A 19,945-nucleotide genomic window follows, 5' to 3' on the forward strand; every position below is an offset into this window, starting at 1 on the left:
AAATCTGCTCATGATGAAATCATTCAAGGATATAACTCTGAAATCTCTCCAGGTAAAAGTATTTTAATTAACAGCGATGAGAAATACTCAAACTCTTTAAGTAATTTATCATTAAAAGAATTAATTGTAGCCCTGATTAATTCTCTGCAAACTAATTTGTCATCCCTACCGTCCAACGCTGCCTCAATCAAAGATAGATTATTAGACAAAATTTCACATAACGAACAAAGCTTCAGCAATTCAATGGAATTGCCGCAGCATTTTAACTAAAAAAAGTGACCTTTTATATTTAATAAATAAAGAAAATCCATTTATTATTGCTCTACAGGAAACATGGCTTAAGCATGTTTCCATTTTTAAAGTGCCTAAGTTTTCCTGTGTTAGAGAAGATCGTAGTGATGGGTATGGAGGCGTGGCTATTCTTATTAGTCACTCTACTCCGTTTTCCCATGTCCCAATTCCTCAGCACAGTAGTGATTTTTCTATTATTGCAGTTTCAGTAAATCATATAACTTTTGTCTCAATTTATATTCCTCATCCTACTTCCCACATTTATGATGAAATAGATAACATTATTGGCAACCTTCCTTATCCTATTATTATTATGGGTGATTTTAACGCTCAACATGAAACTTGGGGAAGTAGTAGTTCTAATTATTACGGTAATAGGATTTTAGAAATTTTAGATAACAATCATTTATGTATCTTAAACTCTGGCGTTGCAACCCGCAGGACTGCGCCTCATGAAGGAGTGAGCGCTCCTGACTTATCTCTTTGTTCTACTAATTTAGCCTCGTCATTATCATGGTCAACATTACCTTCATCGTATGGCAGCGACCATTTCCCAGTTGTCATTGAATTCCCAGATATTAATAGGAATGTGAATAATCGCGAACCTCGAATGAAATACAGACTGGACCGAGCTGATTGGAGCCTATTTAAGGACAAGGTGGAACAAGGTCTTTCATCTCTACCGGTTGTTAGTGAAAACAATCAATCAGCATGTGCTGAAGCTTTAGCCTCTTTATTAATCGAATCTGCTAATCAGGTATTTCCTATTAAAAACGGTCGTCATACTAATAAAATCCCCTCACCACCTTGGTGGGATAGCGAGTGCTCAGATGCTGTTAGGAAAAGAAAGGAAGCGGAAAAGAATTACTGTGCTATTTCAACAGAAGCTAATTTTAACTTATTAGTTGAAATAATGTCAAATACCAAAAAAATATTAAAACGCAAAAAGTGGGAAGGCTGGAGAAACTTTTGCTTATCCATCTCGCCAGATGTTTCCCCTTCTTTTGTTTGGACTAACATAAGAAAATTTAGATCTGCTTTTAAAGAATCCCAGCCGCCGTCTCTTAATGATACTTTAATTGAAGAATTTTTAGATAAACTTGCTCCACCTTCTGTTGCTGAGAATCTTTCTATACCCAATGATGCTTTTTTATTTACAAACATTGAACATACAGTTCTTAGCGACCCTTTTTCACTTTCTGAGCTTAAAGGAATTTTAACTTATGTTAAAGACTCTGCGCCGGGTGGCGATGGGATCCCCTACTCATTTCTGTGTAACCTTAGTAATTCTAGCTTGTTATATTATCTAACTCTTGTAAATTCTATTTTCAATTCTGGTTGCGTTCCACCTTCATGGAAATCTCAGGAAGTAATTCCAATTTTGAAACCCCATAAGCCACGAGAAGACTCCAACTCTTACAGACCAATTGCACTCTCATCCATTCTTATGAAAGTAGCTGAGCACTTAATTAAAAACCGGTTGGAATGGTTTATGGAGAGTAAAGGCTTGCTCAGCAACAGTCAATACGGTTTCAGAAAAGGGAAGAGTTGTGCAGATAGTATTGGCATTTTTTGCACTGATATTAGATTGGCGTTTTCATGTGGCGCTTCAGTTCTTTCGGCTTTTCTTGATATAACAGCAGCATATGATAATGTGTTGTTAACTGTTCTTAGAAGTAAACTTTTACAACTACAAGTTCCCGGTTTGCTCGTAAATTTCATCCTAAATATCTTATCTATGCGAACTATAAATGTTATTCATGATAACAAAATCTCATCCAGGTTATTAAGTAAGGGCCTTCCTCAAGGTTCCGTCTTGAGTCCTTTATTATTTAACATCTATAGCTATGATTTAGAACCTTCTATGAATAACAGTGCACATATTTTACAATATGCTGATGATCTGCTCCTCTATGTTAGTGGTAATAATATACAGTTAATGTGTGAGTCTCTTACATATTCTCTCTCCCTATTAAAATCATGGTTAGACAAAAATGGCCTTAGCCTTTCCCCTCCTAAAAGCTCAATAGTTTTGTTTTCTAGAATCCGTTTCCCACCCCCAATTAGTGTTTATTTTGATAATCAACCAATCCCGGTTAAAAATGAAGCCAAATTTCTAGGAATCATTTTAGATTCCAAAATGACAGGTCTTCCGCATTTCTATTACATCAGTTCTAAATGTGAGCGACTATTAAATATTCTTAGATGTCTAACTGGTGTCTGGTGGGGCGCTCATCCGTTCTGTTTAAAGCTTTTATATAATGCCCTTATCAGGAGTATCCTCGATTACGGAACTTTCTTTCTTGAACCCTGCAGTATAGTGGGGCTTCGTAAATTGGATTTGATCCAAAATAAAGCTCTTCGATTAGTAACTGGTGCCATGAAGTCGAGCCCTATTATTGCTCTTCAAGTCGAGTGTGTCGATCCACCTCTTAAGCTACGTCGTCAATACTTAAGTGATAGATTTTTATTCCGAGCATTACAGTTTTCGAATCACCCCCTCCATTCAAAACTTACAGCTCTTTTAGAATATGTAGAATCTTCCTCATACTGGTATCACAAATCTCCTCCGTGTCTAGTAATCAGTTATCGTAAATACATATCTCTGCAAGCTCCTACCCATAGTTCCTCTTATCTGCCAATTTTTTGTAGTAAATATGAAGAGTTAATGTTCTCCCCAGAGATTTATTTTGATTTGGGTGTTTACAAAGATGATCGAAATGCCCTCACAAACTTTAATTTTATGATTGACAGGGATTGGTCTAACTGGCAACACATGTATTGTGATGCATCAAAGCATTCTACCAATAGCCAAGTAGGCGTTGGAGTCTATCATGAGCAATTAAAAATAGTTCAAAAAATCAAATTTCCCCCAGAAACATCTGTATTTACAGCTGAATGTTTCGGCCTTTTCAAATCTCTTGAATACATCTTAATTATGAAATTGCAACAAACTATTATTTTCACTGATTCAAAAAGTGCTCTTCAAGCTCTTGTTAAATTCCCTTTTAAGTCAAATACTTTCTACCCTGTAATCATGGATTGCAGGCGGCTACTATACAATTGCTTCTTAAAAGATTTGAAAGTTGTATTTGGTTGGATTCCTGGTCACAGTAATATTCCCGGGAATGAAAGGGCCGATCGCTTAGCTAATGATGCAATTTCCTGTGGTGACCTGTTTCCATATAAAAATTACAGTCATGACTTACTTTCACTTCCCAAACTCTCCCTTAGGGAATCTTGGGAAAGTCAATGGACTGACAGCAGTCAAACTAAAGCGAAACACTACAGGAATATTCAACCACATGTTCCTCTCAAACCGTGGTTTTTCAAACTGAAGCTGGATAAGGCAGGGACTAGTAGCCTCATTCGTATGCGACTGGGTCATGTTTGCCTCCCCTTTCATTTGGCTAGATTAAAGATTGTAAACAGCGACAAATGCGACTGTGGAGACGCAAATGAAGTGGGTGACCTAAACCATTGTCTATTTTCATGCCCTAAATATGACCGCTCCTCTTTTATATCTTCCTTACTGACCCTCCGTGTCCCTTTTCCTACTTGCATTAATTCTCTTTTATATACGAACGACCTCTCTATATATAAATGTATCTCTATTTATTTATCTAATAATAATTTAAAGGTTTAGTTTTCCTAATTTCCTATTAACACTTCCTACCAGTTCCTACCTATACTGATCCTAGCCCTAAATTCCGAAATTCCGCTTTTTTATTGACATCCGTTTCCCTACCTTGACATTGGCAAATGCGCAAACCGCGCGAGCCATATAAAAAAAAAAAAAAAAAAAAAGTTTGACAAATTTGACATTTGCTCCGAATGATAAAAATTACTGATACAAATAAAAATTAAGATTTCATTAAAACTAAACGTTTTTAAATAAATTGAGCAGTGAAACTTGATAGAAATAATAATGATTAGTTCGTTTTTAACGTTTATGGTCTTCTTGACCGTTGTTTCCACTGTTTACGGTGACGATTTCAAAGAAGAAATATTTATCAAACCACTGCCTCAATCTCACTTGTATTCCTACTTCCAGTTTACAACTCTAGTGAATTCAGAAAATTCATGTAAGCTTTACCCTCTAACCATACTTTCAACTTAAATCTTAAACTTCATTGTCTTTTTAAGCCTCTACTCATTGTCTGTTTTTATTTTCAGTTTCACATACACATCTATCGCCGAGGTCCTTAGGTGAAATTATTTCCCGATTCCAAGTTGATGAACTACACCTTACATTAACAGAAGGCCAATGGAGACACAGACAATGGGGTTATCCAGTCATAGACGCGGCACCTGGAGCTGAACTATATGCATGGTTCTCACCAGAGGTTACCGACATAGATGAGCAATGGCGGAAACTAAGTGCGACCCTCTCTGGGTTATTTTGTGCATCCTTAAATTTCATAGACAATTTTAACACTATCACACCACAAGATGCTCTATATCCCACTGGCTTATTAAAAAAGAGCTCTACGCCAAGTAATTTACTTTTGAGATATGCATCTTTACCCAGGGAAATAGTTTGTACTGAAAATTTAACACCTTGGAAAAAACTTCTGCCCTGTGAATCGAGTCGAGGATTTTCTGCATTACTAAATTCAAGGATGATACACAATACAAACTATCATTCAATCGCTGTACATGTTAGGAATGTATGTGCCTCTAAAGAATGCAAGGAGACACTTGTGGAGATAAAACAAACAGTTTCCCTTGTATATGATTATAAAATTATCAACAGCAATGACTGGTCCTTCAGAAAACTATTTGGCCAAGGATTGCCAGGAGCCTGTCCTCTGTCCTCTGCTAGCACTATCTATGTTGATGTGTCATCAAATGACACTCAATCATTTACACTGACACCTCCGCCAGATAAAGTTGTTCTTTCGCAAAGAGGAGGCAGTGACACACACCTTGCAGTATACAATATAAAAGCTGATGGTCAAATGGTAAACATTGGAGCTAAGCAAAATCCTACAGAAAAGTTGCACATGCCTATACCTCCACCCATATACTTCAACCGATATGTATTGGGTTATGGAAAAGAATTTGGTGGAATTGTCACAGAAATAACTAACAATCACTGGACTCCTATAGATGTAGTTTTACTAGAAAATGCTCCATGGTGGCTCCCCATACAAACAAGCACTCTGAGGGTAAATGGTGAAGCAGACAGCAAATTAATAAAATCAATGTTCTTCTCTCCTGGACGCAGCAGACAAAGACCATACCATCTTGAAATTATGATGTCATTACCAGCAAGATCAACAACAACTATCACCATAGACTTTGAGTTTGTCTTTTTGAAATGGCAAGAGTACCCACCTGATGCCAATCATGGCTTTTATATAGGGTCAGCCCTTATCTCTGCCAATCTGCCTATAGCCAAAAGTTACACAAGTCTGCCAATAGAGGGAATTACTTTTGATTCAGTGATCAATGCCTCCAGCCCTTGTAAGTATAACTTAGATTAAACATGTCCAAATATTGTAAAATACAATTATTTCTTTTCATTAGAGATTTAATATTTCTTTCAGGGTATCCAGCAGTCTTCAGGACCAATGGTGCCATGGTATCTTTGCCTACTCCTGACTTTAGTATGCCATACAATGTAATCTGTCTAGCTTGCACTGTAGTTGCTTTGGCATTTGGCCCACTACACAACATATGCACAAAAGAATTGGTACTAAAACCAGTTGGAACTCCTGTGTCATTAACACAAAAACTACTGAATTTGTTTAAAAGAAAACGAGATTAAGGGGCAAAGTGCAGCTGAAGTAATGTGATAATAATAATGACAGCATAATTACCAGTGTGGCTGACTGGTTGAAAATTGAAAGATACAGAGTTGGCATTTACTAGTCATAATTAAAACAAAGGTTTAAATAGATATGTGGTGTGCAAAATAGATAAGAAGAGGCATATTTTGATATTGAAGGGGGTGCCAAAGCCTTTATGTAAACCCTAATGTAGAAGGAAAGGAATATTTAACATTATCAATAAGTATAACACAATTTAAAAACCTATAGGTCTTAGACCAATCACACAACCATAGGGTTCTCACATCTCTTTACTACATTACATTTTACATGTGTGTCTGCATATTTTACATAAATAAGTAACTTATTTTTGTTTCGATCTTGAATAAAACTTTTTGTTATTATCAAATTACAAAAACAATCTAAATAAAAAGTATTACTTAAATAATTCCGTAATTTTATTATAATTAATTATATTTTTAAATTAAAACCATTTCATTTCATTACATTGTCATCAGACTGTGTACAACCCGGTCGAGGTAACTGCGCACCTGGCGGCCGTGACGTCACATCGACGCTCAAGCACGAACGCGGGTAGATGTGCGGGTGAGTGAGAGGGAGAACTCGACCGGGTTGTAAGTATACTTAGTATTTTAATTATTTTCGAATTGATTCTTTTACGCAAATAATCTGATACAAATCTGTGAACTCTAAGCTAACCCATTTGGAGTTGTAGAGTCACCAATACTACATAGTCATTTTCGTTATTGATGGGTTCGGGTGTGTAAACAAGCAGGGAAGGGCAGCAGGCCTCTTGGAATTATTAAAGAGTTGAGGACCCTATCTTAACAATCTGAATTGCTCCCCCTTAGATCATAGGGGTCACTCTGGGCCAGAAACTGGGCACGCCGTTGATCGTAGACAAAAAAAATGTGTGCAGACCTAGAAGTAAGCTATTACAGTATCTATCTACAGATAGAAAAACAAATAAATCAGCTATTTTGTCATCTATGATGTATCATGTCAGTTTGACATACGGAATATTTTGTATGATGTTGTGTTTTTGTATGTAAGCATTTTATTTTACTGGATATATTATTTTTTGAGAAGGAATTATGGGGACACAAGGTGGGTAAGTATGCCAGTGTCATGTATACCTACTTAAAGTGTTTTGTGAATATTTAACTGACCATTTAATATGTTATAACCACTACAGGGAACATGTTTTTCGATGCCCGTGTTTCGAAGAACACATGGATTATCAAAAAGTCGTGGACCTGAGTGATGCAGGCTTAATCATTTATCGACAAACGTCTCGAACAGAAGATGTGAGTTAATTTAAATTTACGTATCACTCAATATGATTTTAAAGATCGGCTTTTTAGCTTTTTATGAGTACCTACCAAGTATGACAGACACCCAAAACTCGACGGACGTTTGGTGGTTTGCGTACCGGAATAACAACGCCTCAAGCGTTAGACAAACAGTCAAGATTGTCTTAGGCCCAGAACAGACGGTGAAACGCAACTGCAACGAAACTGCAACTGCTAGTTGCTTTTGAGTTGCATCTAAGTTTCTGCCATAGCGTCCGTTGAGAGACCACACATGACGCGACCAGTTTGAAACTTTCAGTTTCATTCATCAGAATCATCACAAAGTTGCAGTTTCGTTGCAGTTGCGTTTCACCGTCTATTCTGGGCCTTAGGGAGTATGAGTATTAGGGCAAGTGACCCGGTTGTGGCCACCGACCCCTTTGTGGCCATTTAGAACTTCAAATCGTTATAACTAAGGCAAAGACTAATATATTACTCTATGGTTTACGGGAATAAAAATATCTAATATTAGCAACACTGATAGCGTTAACAGCTTTGATGTGTCAAGCTTCACTTCAATCCAACAAGTCATTATTTTTTGAGAAGCGTTAATTGTTTTAAGTCTTAGCAAAAAGGCTAAGGCGAGCGGGTGAGTAAACAATCATTATTTTATAAATCCTTCTTATTTTTTAAAATGTTTATGTTAATCCTTAATAAAGAATACACTGTCTAAGTGGTACTAATGATATTTTATCGCTATTTGTTTATTAAGGGGTTTATGAGAGGTGGCCACTAATGGAGCCAGAATGAATGAATTTTCCCATCTTTGGCCACATGAATGGCCAAAAGTGGTGCACGAAGAACCCCACTTTTGGCCATTTAGCTTTTATCGTGATTTTTCAATTTAATTCAATTTAATTGAGTCGGCCGTTTGGTGTAGTGGTTCGAAACGGACTACTATTCCGGAGGTAGCGGGTTCGATTCCCGCACAGTACAAACATTTGTGTGCATGAACATATTTGTTTGTATTGGACTGGGTGTTTTCTATGTATAATAAGTATGTATTTACAAAAAAAAAAAGTATTTAAGTATGTTTATATCCGTTGTCTAGTACCCATAGTACAAGCTTTGCTTAGTTTGGGACTAGAAGCGCAGTGTAAAATGTCTAATGATATTTATTATTATTTATTTATTTATTTATTAATTACTTAGCTATTTTGATATAAGTAATCGATTCATTTTCAGAGTTACCATTATAATGCCTCCATCGAAACCAAATACTAAAAAAATCGGTGTTGTGAAAAGAAAATTGTTCCAGTACTAACCGCATAAACTTATACTATAGGTTAATGTTGATTTCAATTCAAGCTGAGATATTATATTTCATACTAGCGGCCGCCCACGACTTCGTACGCGTGGATCCCGTTTTACCCCTTTCATCTATCTTACGAGATTTAGATTTTTTCGTACAAATGTTTTTTCCCGCTAACTCCCGTTCCCGTGGGAATTTTGCAATATCCTGTTGTAACTAAGCTTTAAGTTTACTAAGGTACCTGCATGCAAAATTTCAAGCGTCTAACTTAAGCGGTTTAGATTTTTCATACAAAAGGATTTTCCCGCTAATTCCCGTTCCCGTGGGAATTTCGGGAATTCCCTGTAACTAAGCTCTAAGTTTACTAAGGTACCTACATACCAAATTTCAAGCGTCTAACTTAAGCAGTTTAGATTTTTCATACAAAAGGATTTTCCCGGGAATTCCCCTTCCCGTGGGAATTTCGGGAATTCCTTGTTGTAACTAAGCTTTAAGTTTACTAAGGTACCTACATACCAAATTTCAAGTGTCTAACTTAAGCAGTTTAGATTTTTCATACAAAAGGATTTTCCCGCTAATTCCTGTTCCCGTGGGAATTCCTAAGTATACTATAACCTGCCCAGGAGTATGAAAAATAATTGTACCAAGTTTCGTTAAAATCCGTCGAGTAGTTTTTGTTTTTTTTTTATGAATTTTGATGGCCAGAACTGGCACATGACTGTGGCCAGAAATGGGGTAAAGCTGGCCAAAAATGGCACAAATTCCCATTTCTTTTTCTTTTCTACAGGATTATTTTTCCATTGAATCATTATGAAAAAAAATGTATCCTTAGGCTAGATCTAAATATATTTAATCATTTTTTACAAGAAATAAGTCCGTGATAACAAAAACTGTAAAATGATATAGCCTCAAAGTCTAAAAAATTCTTAAAATGGCCAAAACCGGGTCACCTGCCCTATACGAAATACTGTTTATAATGCTGTTGTCAATCGTTCGTTCGTTCGTTTCAGCCAAATGACGTCCACTGCTGGACAAAGGCCTCCTCCAAGGTTTTCCACAATATGTTGTCAATATTAATTCCAAATATTTGTTTTCCTTAAACCAGGTCAATCCGAGACAAAATATCGCTCAATCTGCAACAAGCACTTCTGAAGACATATTTATACTTCATAACACAAAAGACGCTGAAATACTTTCGGCAGATATAATGCCAACTTTCGGTATACATTCACTTTCATCTTTAGATTAACTACGTGTAATTAATTGAATTTTAGTTGAGATTCTTCAGTCCAAAATAATGTTTTATTTCAGATGAAAACAAAATAAGCTGTCCACGCTGCAGGCATATTATTGAGAATGCCAAAAGACTATTGAAAAGTATACCTATCATAAACAGAAATGATATAATGGGAATATGTGACCACTGTCGAAGGAAAGCCACTCGCAGTCCGTGTCAGGAATGTGATGAAGTAGTAAAGAAGTTCGTAACTGGCAGGGATGATACAAAAAAAAAAGCTAAGAGCCATATTACAAAGTGGCTTTCTAAAATTCATCGCCTGTTGAAAGATGTAGTTATTACCGAAAAGTCTGCAGTCTTTAAAAAAGGCCGAACATATTCGGACATCGACATTCAAAATTTACATCACAATTCCCCAATATCTTTACGAGAACCAGAAGTTGGTGATCTGTTTTATTCAGAAACTTTAAGAACAGGATCCACGAGAACTCTGTCAGATCGCTCGTATCATTCACATCCAAATTATCCTAAAGTAAAGAAACATGCAACATTCGCTGAATTCTCAGAACAAGACTATTTTGGTCCCGATAAAAAAAGACATTATTATATTTCAAGGTCTCATCAGGACCTCACGTACATACCGGATGAGAGCGTATCTTTTCTGGAAACTCTTCGTGAAGACTTTGATACTGCTCGTGAAGGCTTTAAAACTGCTCGTGAAGACTTTAAAACTGCTCGCGAAGGCTTAAAAACTGCTCGCGAAGGCTTTGCTACCAGAAAATCGATAACAGATCAGTCTTTAAAGAAACTGTCTATGACACCAACTGGCAAATATAAATTAGATGACCCTTTCCAATCAATGTCAGATAGTTCTTTGAAAAAACCTTATAAAATATTGGAAAAGAAGTCTGCAAGATATAAATCCGAAGATGTTCTTAAATCTTCAACTGACCTGTCTTCAAAAGAACTTACTGGTATTTCGCCTGGAAAATACAAATCTGATAATGCTCTTCTGCGGTCCATACCGGGTTTTGCAGATGATGACTATGTAAAGGAGGGCTTTGGTTATTTATTTCTTAAAGAGAAAGCTGAAGATATACGACCTCCTAAGAAACGTATTAGTTCCTCAGAGTTAATAAAAAATACCCAAGACATGTTGCAAGCTCGAGCTGAAGAAGAGCAAATGAAACAGGAAGAAGAACGTCGAAAAAAGCAGGAGGAACAAGAGAGAAGAAGAAAGGCCCGCGAAGAAAAGCGGATCCAAGCTGAAACAGCAAGACTCTCGCGCGAAGCAGAAGAAAAGAGACTGGCTGAAGAGGAAGCGAAAAGACTTGCAGAAGAAAAAAAGAGATTAGATGAAGAAGAAAAAATTAGGTTAGCTGAAGAAGAAAAAAATTGGCTAGAAGAAGAGAAAGCCAAAAAGCTTGCAGAAGAAGAAGCAAAAAAACGTGCTAAAGAAGAACGTGACAAGTCAACGAAACAAGAACATAAGAAGTCGGCGAAAGACGAACAAAAAAAATCGGGTAAAGACGAACACAAAAAAATTCCTGAAAAACCCAAAGAAAAGCCCGATTCAGTACAAAAGAAACCAGTTTCAGAAACTGCGAGTAAAGCTAAAGAAATTCCACCAGAGAAAAAGACTACACCGATAGAAACTAAAAAAAAAGACGAAGAAAAACCAAAACCAATAAAAGAACCTTCGCCTGAGAAACCAAAAGAAAAACCACCGAAAGAAGAAAAACCACCTAAAGTGAAAGAAGAAGTAGAAAAACCTAAGAAAGAGAAACCAGAGCCAATAGTTAAAGAAAAAGAACCTAAAAAGGAAAAAGAAATTAAAGAAAAAGATAAAACGGAAGATAAAAATAAAAAAGAGCCTAAAAAGCCAGAAGTTAAGGAAGAAGTCAAAGAACCTAAAGAACCGGCAAAACCTAAAGCTGAAGCTGCTCCAGTTGATGATTTTAGGAAATTACTAGCGGAACAGGCTAAAGAAAGAGAAGAATTGCAGAAACAAAGGAAGCAGCAAAAAGAAGAAGAAGAGAGAAGAGCTAAAGAAGCAGCAGCAAAGATAGCACAAGAAAACGCCCAAATGAAAGAAAATGCCGCGGCGGCAAAATTAAAAGCCCAAAAGAAACAACAATCAGAACCAGAGCCTGCTAAACCTGAGAAAAGGCAAGAAAAACCCACAACTAAGGAATTAAATATAAAACAAATAAAGGTCAGAAATAAATCGGGGGACGACTTAATTTTACAGTTGGTCAAATTAAAACAGAATACCCAAGGCGAAAGACAAAGACTTCTTAAGAAAGAGTTAGATGTTACTCGTTTGCTTTATCGTCACAAGGGTCATAATAAAGCTAAAGATAAAAATTGCTTAGTATGTAGAGACTCTGATATTGAATTAGATCTCGAGAGCATAGCCAATAAACGGCAAGATGACGACAAAATGGCAGATATTATTATAGGACAGAAAATATTTAAATACAAGCCTCCTTTGACTGAAAAACATCTGGAAGAAGAAGTGGCGCCCTTATTATTTAAAACAAGTGTTAAAGAAGAAATTGCGAGTGTACCTGAAAAAGCCGAGCCAGAACCGGTTAAAGTGGTACCCGATGAAATTGAAGTACCCATCCCAAAGAAGCCTGTAGCACCTACAAAGGGGAGTAAAGGGGTAAGTAAATAAGATTGTATTTCTATTACTTTTGGAAATTGATCCAAAATAGGCTTACCTTACTACACACTTTTGTAGTAGCCGATTACTTCACTCTAATTTTTTGATTCAAAGATTGACTTCTTTGCAGAGAGTAAATACTTATTTAACTTTATTTTTTTAAAAGCTGTGACTTGACATCTGTTTTGAATTTGAAGATTCTAATTTATTGTCCGGCTTACATGACAATGTCAAGATTTCGATAAAATTGAATAGATTTTGATTGTTTATTTCGGAGCCATTTATTTTGTTAGTTTTTTGTATTGTTAATACGGTATTTTGTTTTATTGCCTTTTCTTGCTATACCGGAATGTCTAGGAGCAAAAAAAGTGAAGCTGTAAGTGTAAAAAGTTAAAGACTGAACGGACGAAAACGTAGATGTAGAGGTCGTGAAACACTCCAGAAAGGATAAGAATGCGCTATGAGAAGCATACAGCTTATAGCAGCAGTAACAATAGCTTAATTTTTTTACATATTACAGGTTGAGCAAGAGGTTCCTAAAGGTATTATTCGCTACGCTTTATCTGATCGGTCATTTATAGATAAAGGCTGGACAATGCTTCCCACAGAGAAAGTGGTGCGCAAGGTAATGGGTCATGGAGCTTATTACTGTACTTTGTTTGGTATTATTTATTCTATGTTGGATAGTGGACTCTTTCAGGTAGTTCGCATTATCTTTAGTTGGAGCGTAACGCGAGATTTATAAAATTTTCAGATGAACGTGTATCGCATGCGGCCTGCACAACCAGAGTTCGACTGGTTTGAACATAACAAAAATAAGCGATTAATGTTTTATGACACTGGCGAGAAACTAGCAGAGTTTGATGATAACGGACGCGGGCGCTGGTATTACAAAAACGGTAGACTGGCACTGGACTATTATGACGCTGAAGGTATTTTTTTATGTGCCACATTACAAAGATACGTTTTAGTGACATAAATCTACCACGAAAAGGCAGGCGCGGAAAATACCCAAAGCTGATTTATTTATTGCACGCATAAAATAACAATTAAAATTAATAGAAAGTTGACTAATAGCAAGACCTTTTTTACAGAAACAAACGCACAGCAAAGATATGTGGTGTATAGCAGTGGAGAGCCCGACGAGCGCGGCCGTTCCCGACCTATCACCATCCTTGCCACCTTCGACTACCTCGGCAATGGCGTAGTCTTCGATCATAGTGGGAAAATTAGGTACGTATGTAATTTTACACTAACAAATAGCAAACGATAAATTCTCACAAGATCATTATGACCCTTCTTGGATTTATATTCCTCAAGAATCTTAGTTCTTTGACTTTACCAGATTTCTTATTGTTCTAGGTTGAAATATAACCAAACAGAAGGAGTGGTGTTAGATCGAGCGATAGGTCCCGTTTCGCACTGGAAATGGCACACGTTAAACGATCCACCGGTCCTGCAGCAAGTCATGATCGACACGCAAATGTCGCACAAGGACCCCGACATAGTCAAGCTCGGCGGGCCGGGAGACAACAAGGCCCGCCCCGACAACGAGGAGATGCTGGCGATCGAGTTCGACAATTTCATAAAGGAAAAAAGCAAGAAATTAACCCAAAAGTTCAAGCCGTTCCAGATCAAAATGAAGGCTCTCAAGATAAACGAGAGCTTCTCGCTGAAGGTGTTGGACCAAGCGACCGTGTACTTGATATTCAGGGACGGGTCGGCGAATCTGAAGTTGAACATCGGGATGATATTGGACCACAAGGAGATCGTGGACACGGACACGGCCGAGGTGGGGGAGGTGTCGAACAGCTTGGAGCGGTTGCCGGCGCGGACGGAGAGCATCGCGGGTCTGCAGGCGAGCGTGGCGCACGCGCAGCGCGTGGAGCGGGCGCGTGTGGAGCGCGCGCGGCGGCTGCGGCCGGCCGAGCCGTGCGGCAGCGCGGACCGCCTCGTGGCCGCCGCCTCCAAGCCCCTCCGCCCCCCCTTCCGCACCGCGCCCTCCGCGTCGGCCACGTCGGTCATGGCTAGCGATTATGCTTGTAAATGTAGAAAACCGTCTTCTAGTAATTTGTATTACGATACTCGTCTTATATGATTTGTAGATTTATATTTTAATACTCGTATTAAAGTTATTATATAAATTCATTCATGTATTTTTTTCCAATGGCGAATCATATTGTACTGAGTCGCGCAGCGAAAGTTGAGGGGAACACGTATGATAGTAAACAATCATATTGCACATTTTAGTTCAAATAAAGAATACCTACACTATATAATACACGCTCTTACTAAATGTGTGCAAGCGAGACAGAAAACACATCAGTCCAGGTCCGTTCCAGACTATGCTATGCAATGACGACGACGTCCACGTGTGCGTTATCCTGGCAAAATATTGTCTCCTTTCAAAAATCTAATGATGCAGTTAATTAGTGATGTGCGTTCCCTTCGAGAGGCCACTGTGGAAAACGAAGGTTTCGTATACATAAAGATTTAGCAGAACCTCTAAAACAAATGTAGCCAGAATGATAAATTTGTAGGTGTTGTAAGTTGGACGCTACAACCCGCCGAATGTGGTCCCTCAGATGAACTATGTCAAATACCAAATTACTGAATCTGACCAAATAAGATGATTTTCATGAATGGTAATATTTAGGAGGTAAATCGTAGGGCTACATACGAAAATAAGAGCTCTGGATAGTTACTGCAAATAAAGAAAATCCAATCAGACGATGGGCCCTCAGTTCACCAGTGCACAAAAGGGTTATGCCCACTTAGTATGGGACCTTTGGCCTGAGGTGGACAGACATTACAGCATGTAATTTGTTATTTATTAAATACAGTAGAATCTCGATTATCCGGACTTCGATTATCCGGATATCCGATTATCCGGACTCATTCTTCACGGTTTCTAATTACCGATTCAGGATCTTGACCCATAAAAACCGAAGGCGCCGCCACCGTAACATGGTACGGACGTCTTTTTAGTTCATTGTTAAAAGAAATGGATGACCAGTGGTCTAAAATTTCGATTTTTAGACTATAAAATGATGTATTGAAAACCCTTTCTATTGTAAAAAGTTAATTATTGTTTTATTTTACTTTGAAATCGATTATCCGGATTTTCGATTATCCGGAACACCCCTGGTTTTAATTGATCCGGATAATCGGGATTCTACTGTAGTTTATACCAGTAAGAAACAGAATATAAATATCATTTTGTATCCAAGTCCATAAAAAAATTTTTTTTTGCTTAAGACTAGAAAGGTTAGAAGCAAAATAAAACACCTTTTTTTTTATTTTTTTTTTTATCTGACTCATGGGTCAATAAAATATTGTCTAGGAACTAGGCAGGTGGAAATACATGTTCCTGATACCTTGCCCAGCTCAAAAACCACAAAATTGTCATAACATGAGCACAGCAACCTACTGTTATTCGGCCAATATAAGGGCAAATGAATCCTCGTCCCATCATGTTTGTTGGGGCTCCACAGCATGTGTAGCAGCTCGATCAGCTCACTGCCATCAGGGATGACATATTTGGTCAGATCCCCGCAGCTGAAACAAAGAAATTAATTATGGTATCATTCAAAATTCATTCTTTAAGATATTGAGATGTGATGTCAATTTTTATTTATCAGTAAGAAGTATTTGTATAGAAAAAAATAAACACTTTGTTAAAATATATCAAGCTAATGTCTTTAATAAAATATAATGAAAATAATTATAAAAAAACTTACTTGACGAGGTGAAATCTGTTCCATTATTACATTATTTTCGAATACGTGATTCTCTTTCCGTGTTAATATGCAGTCTATGGAACGTATTTGTAACAAAGATAATCCACGTTAACTGTGACCAGTGCTAGTGGTTGCTTCTTCATTTGAAATATTATTTGTCCTTGATTGGTGCAGAGCCTCACCGTGGCCACGGTCCAACATGAGTGACAACATACACTGCTGTTATCAATCTAAAAAAAAAGTTTTATTAGGATTATGGTAATCTACGGTAACGGTAGTTGATCAAATACATTGTAAAAGGTATTCAACAAATCCACACGCTCATTCAATAACTTACCAGCTGAGGAGTCATCCACTGACATTATAACCAACTGAACTTGAATAAGCTCTAGGCTATGTCGCCTCCTCTGCATCATGTCAGCTACACAATTGATACATATCATAGGTTCCTCATGAGATTGAGGAATTGCTGGTTGCATTATCCAAAATCGGGCTGGGGTCAACATTGGGGCTCGGGTCGGAGTCCATACGTAAGCCGTGGTCGGCGTTTGGGCAAGGTTCGATGTCCGAAAGTGAGCCATTGACCTGAATGTCTCCAACTTCCTCATTGGCCCTAGAGCAATTCCAAGTATACCATCAATAAAAGCCTAATTAGAGTCATCAAACCTCTCAGTCATTCAATTAGAGCCATTAGAACTTCATAACTATGAGTTGTTTTCTGTGTGTAAGCTGAGGACACGTGTCCCCAGCTGACACATCTGTATCTTCGTAAATATTTATGCTACGATAATGTATTATACCTCAAAAATTACAGTCGAATCCAAATAGTAGGCTTTCCACTTTTCAAGACTTTAGCTCAAATACTGTTAAAACCATGATCAAAAAACTATGTGCGAGCTGGAGTACCGTGTCTCCAGCTTACACATCTGTATCTTTGTAAATATTTAAGCTACATCAATGTTTTATATCTCATAAATTAAAGTCGAATAAAAAAACCCGACTTCAAATCTTTCAAAGCTTTATCTCGAACCGTTTTCGAACTACGAACCGATATGTATGTGTAAGCTGGTGACACGTAACACACGGTGGATTATTAAAACCGTATAAGTTAGAGTTGCGTTTTAAAGATCAAATAATTCGTTATAATTAAAGTACACACGAGACATAATTTCAAATCTCTAGGCCTCTTAGTTTCAGAATTAAAAGCCAAAAACTATTTTCCCGCCAAATAATTCAAATAATGTGGGTCGACTGCGACGTTGCCGTTCCGTGCGTCCACTAGAGCAGTCGAATTTGAACCTAAAAACTAGTAGCGTTTGAATCATTTTTATTTGTAGTTTAAATCATTTAATTTCGATTATAAGAATTTTAGACTAGGAGCCGGCTGATTTGTGTATTGAGTACCTAAAACCTATATTTTATTAATAAGAAAAAGCTAGGTAAAACAAAATTATATTTGTGGCGTTTCTAAACGCAACCACTTTAATTTTTATTTAAATACCGTGAAGTCCCACGATTCTGCTACGTCAAGTGGCAAAAATGGGCAACAACTATATTTTGCTCTATGGTTACAAACAGATTTTGCTCTATGACAAACACAGTTGACAATGAGGGTTTTCGCGATTGAAAAATCCGCCAGATGGCAATAAGTAGACGCGAGGTCCAAATGCTGCGTTATTGGTGGATTTTGACATATCTGTCAATGTCATGTCAAAAATAACCAATCATGCAGCATTTGGACCTCGCGTCTACGTATTGCCATCTGGCGGATTTTCCAATCGCGAAAACCCTCATTGAATTCTTCTTCTTCTGTTGAAGAATCAAATAAAAAAAAATTAACTACAAGAATAAGCGAACATAACGACATATATAGCCTGACCAGGAACATAAAAACCCTGGCATAGAGGCGCGTCAATTGCATTTGATAGTGCAACACTGAGTACAGTCGTACCTGTGTTAAATTAATAGGCTAACTTTATGTATCAGGATTCAGGATTACGGGCTAATTTGATATTTTCATAAGTTAACGAAAAAGATTATACTATAGGTAACCTGGTTTAAATAAATTAAATAAAACCATCAATCGAACTAGTAGGATTTATTTTATTATTCATCAATAATCAAATTCTGAACTTAAATATTCAACTGCAATGTCTGCTCATGAACGCTACAAACTCGGTACTTCTTTCCCAATTCCATAAAATTCAACACTTACAAAGTGACAAAAAACTTTGAAATAGGTAGTTGAAACAAACCACAGCTAATTTTCATAGTGGACTGTACTATACGATAAACATGTCAGTCAATTTGACAACCTTTGTCGGAAACATTATTCAATGAAAATATTGCCGAAACCTTAGTATTTCTCTTCGACAATACTTTAACACATTGTGAACCACTTTTCTTTCACGACTATAAAAAGATTTTAGCAATTTAATACACAAAATCAATTGCGCAAATTTAAAATAAAGTTTGTTTACACTTTGACAGCAATAGACTGACATGCAAGGTGACATATCAATGAAGTTTTCAGTTACTGTTGCCATTAAAAGAAATTAGTACCATTAGTTTTCCGCAACATGGCGAGGGTTTTTATGTTCCTGGTCGGGCTATACAAGGTTTCCCAAAAAGTACTGTCAAGCCGAAGCCCAGAGGTAGAGTATCACTAGGGCTACCCGAATACTCGATTTTTTCAAGTTATTTATAATTTTCAGATGATTTATGATGATGATGAAAATCTTTATCATATTTCAAAAACCGGGATAAAATCTATCCTACGTCCTTTCCCGGGACAACCATTATTTATTATTATTTATTTATAAAATATAGGTTGTCGGCGCCGGACACAGATGCTGCAAATTATTATTGATGATTAATAGTACCAATCTTAATATTATGTTATCTGTAGAAATCTGTAGAGCAGAAGGTTTGTGATTCCTAAACGTAACACCCGACTGATGCGCAGAAAAAGATAACTGTCAATGAGTTGTGTCATGTCAAGTGTGAGCAGGCGGCTGCGAGGTTATCTTTGAAAAGCGTGTTGAGTTTGGTGGAACGTTAAATTGTAGGAAAAGTGATTGTCAACCATCCAAGATATTATCTCCTTGCCCGTTAACCCACGCCTATGGAGATTCCACCCCTAGAGTTCCTTCTGATAGAGACCCAGTGCCTTTATCAGAAGTGGGATTCGAAGGGCACTATTCAAAGGAGATAAATCTTTCAGCATGCACACCTACGCTACGCAACTCATCAAGTTTTACATGGAGGATGCTGGCTCAGACATTGAGAGTTGGTGCAGGTTGACGGAAATTATTGTGATTGACGTAAACTGGAAGGGCCTTTGTGAGTGAGTGAGTTGAGGGGGCCGGGCCAAGGGCGCCCGGGCCGCCCTGTTGCCGTGGTTGAAGGGGCTGTTTACGCCCGGGCCACGCTGGTGTAATGTTGGTTTCCTGATCGCACGGCTGCATGCCTGGATCAGCAGTAGTAGTGGTGCGGTTTGAGGTAAATGGTTGAAGGAGCCTTGGCTTATGCCTTGCGCGTCGGGCCATGTTACCTAAACCCTGGTTTCCTGGTCGCATGGCTGCATGCCTGGATCAGCAGTAGTAGTGGT

At 37.6% G+C, this 19,945-nt stretch overlaps 2 protein-coding genes and 1 long non-coding RNA gene across 3 annotated transcripts; 2 read left to right on the forward strand and 1 right to left on the reverse strand.

Annotated features, from left to right (window-relative positions):
* The first annotated feature begins 4,094 nt into the window (after positions 1-4,094).
* LOC135088302 (GPI transamidase component PIG-T) lies at positions 4,095-6,513 on the forward strand. Its single transcript, XM_063983169.1, has 3 exons — positions 4,095-4,376; positions 4,468-5,760; positions 5,844-6,513. The coding sequence occupies exons 1-3, from the start codon at positions 4,220-4,222 to the stop codon at positions 6,062-6,064; spliced, it is 1,671 nt and encodes a 556-aa protein (XP_063839239.1). The 5' UTR covers positions 4,095-4,219; the 3' UTR covers positions 6,065-6,513.
* A 197-nt stretch (positions 6,514-6,710) lies between these two features.
* On the forward strand, positions 6,711-14,693 carry LOC135077245 (titin-like). The gene is made up of 8 exons (XM_063971786.1): positions 6,711-7,197; positions 7,282-7,393; positions 9,796-9,910; positions 10,002-12,595; positions 13,116-13,220; positions 13,350-13,527; positions 13,690-13,828; positions 13,958-14,693. The coding sequence occupies exons 1-8, from the start codon at positions 7,181-7,183 to the stop codon at positions 14,691-14,693; spliced, it is 3,996 nt and encodes a 1,331-aa protein (XP_063827856.1). The 5' UTR covers positions 6,711-7,180.
* Positions 14,694-15,900: 1,207 nt separating this feature from the next.
* On the reverse strand, positions 15,901-16,912 carry LOC135075403 (uncharacterized). The gene is made up of 3 exons (XR_010258022.1): positions 16,673-16,912; positions 16,336-16,565; positions 15,901-16,153 (listed from the first exon to the last, which is right to left on the reverse strand). It is a non-coding gene; the product is annotated as an uncharacterized LOC135075403 (long non-coding RNA).
* Between the last annotated feature and the right edge of the window lie 3,033 nt (positions 16,913-19,945).

The sequence above is a fragment of the Ostrinia nubilalis genome, chromosome 1, assembly GCF_963855985.1.
Source record: "Ostrinia nubilalis chromosome 1, ilOstNubi1.1, whole genome shotgun sequence".
NCBI classification, from domain to species: domain Eukaryota; kingdom Metazoa; phylum Arthropoda; class Insecta; order Lepidoptera; family Crambidae; genus Ostrinia; species Ostrinia nubilalis.

Coding starts and splice junctions, on each gene's coding strand:
- LOC135088302 (XM_063983169.1), top strand. CDS start 4,220: ATGATTAGTTCGTTTTTAACGTTTATGGTCTTCTTGACCGTTGTTTCC. Junction 4,377..4,467: donor AGTGAATTCAGAAAATTCAT/GTAAGCTTTACC, acceptor TTTTATTTTCAG/TTTCACATACACATCTATCG. Junction 5,761..5,843: donor GATCAATGCCTCCAGCCCTT/GTAAGTATAACT, acceptor TATTTCTTTCAG/GGTATCCAGCAGTCTTCAGG.
- LOC135077245 (XM_063971786.1), top strand. Junction 9,911..10,001: donor AGATATAATGCCAACTTTCG/GTATACATTCAC, acceptor GTTTTATTTCAG/ATGAAAACAAAATAAGCTGT. Junction 12,596..13,115: donor CTACAAAGGGGAGTAAAGGG/GTAAGTAAATAA, acceptor TACATATTACAG/GTTGAGCAAGAGGTTCCTAA.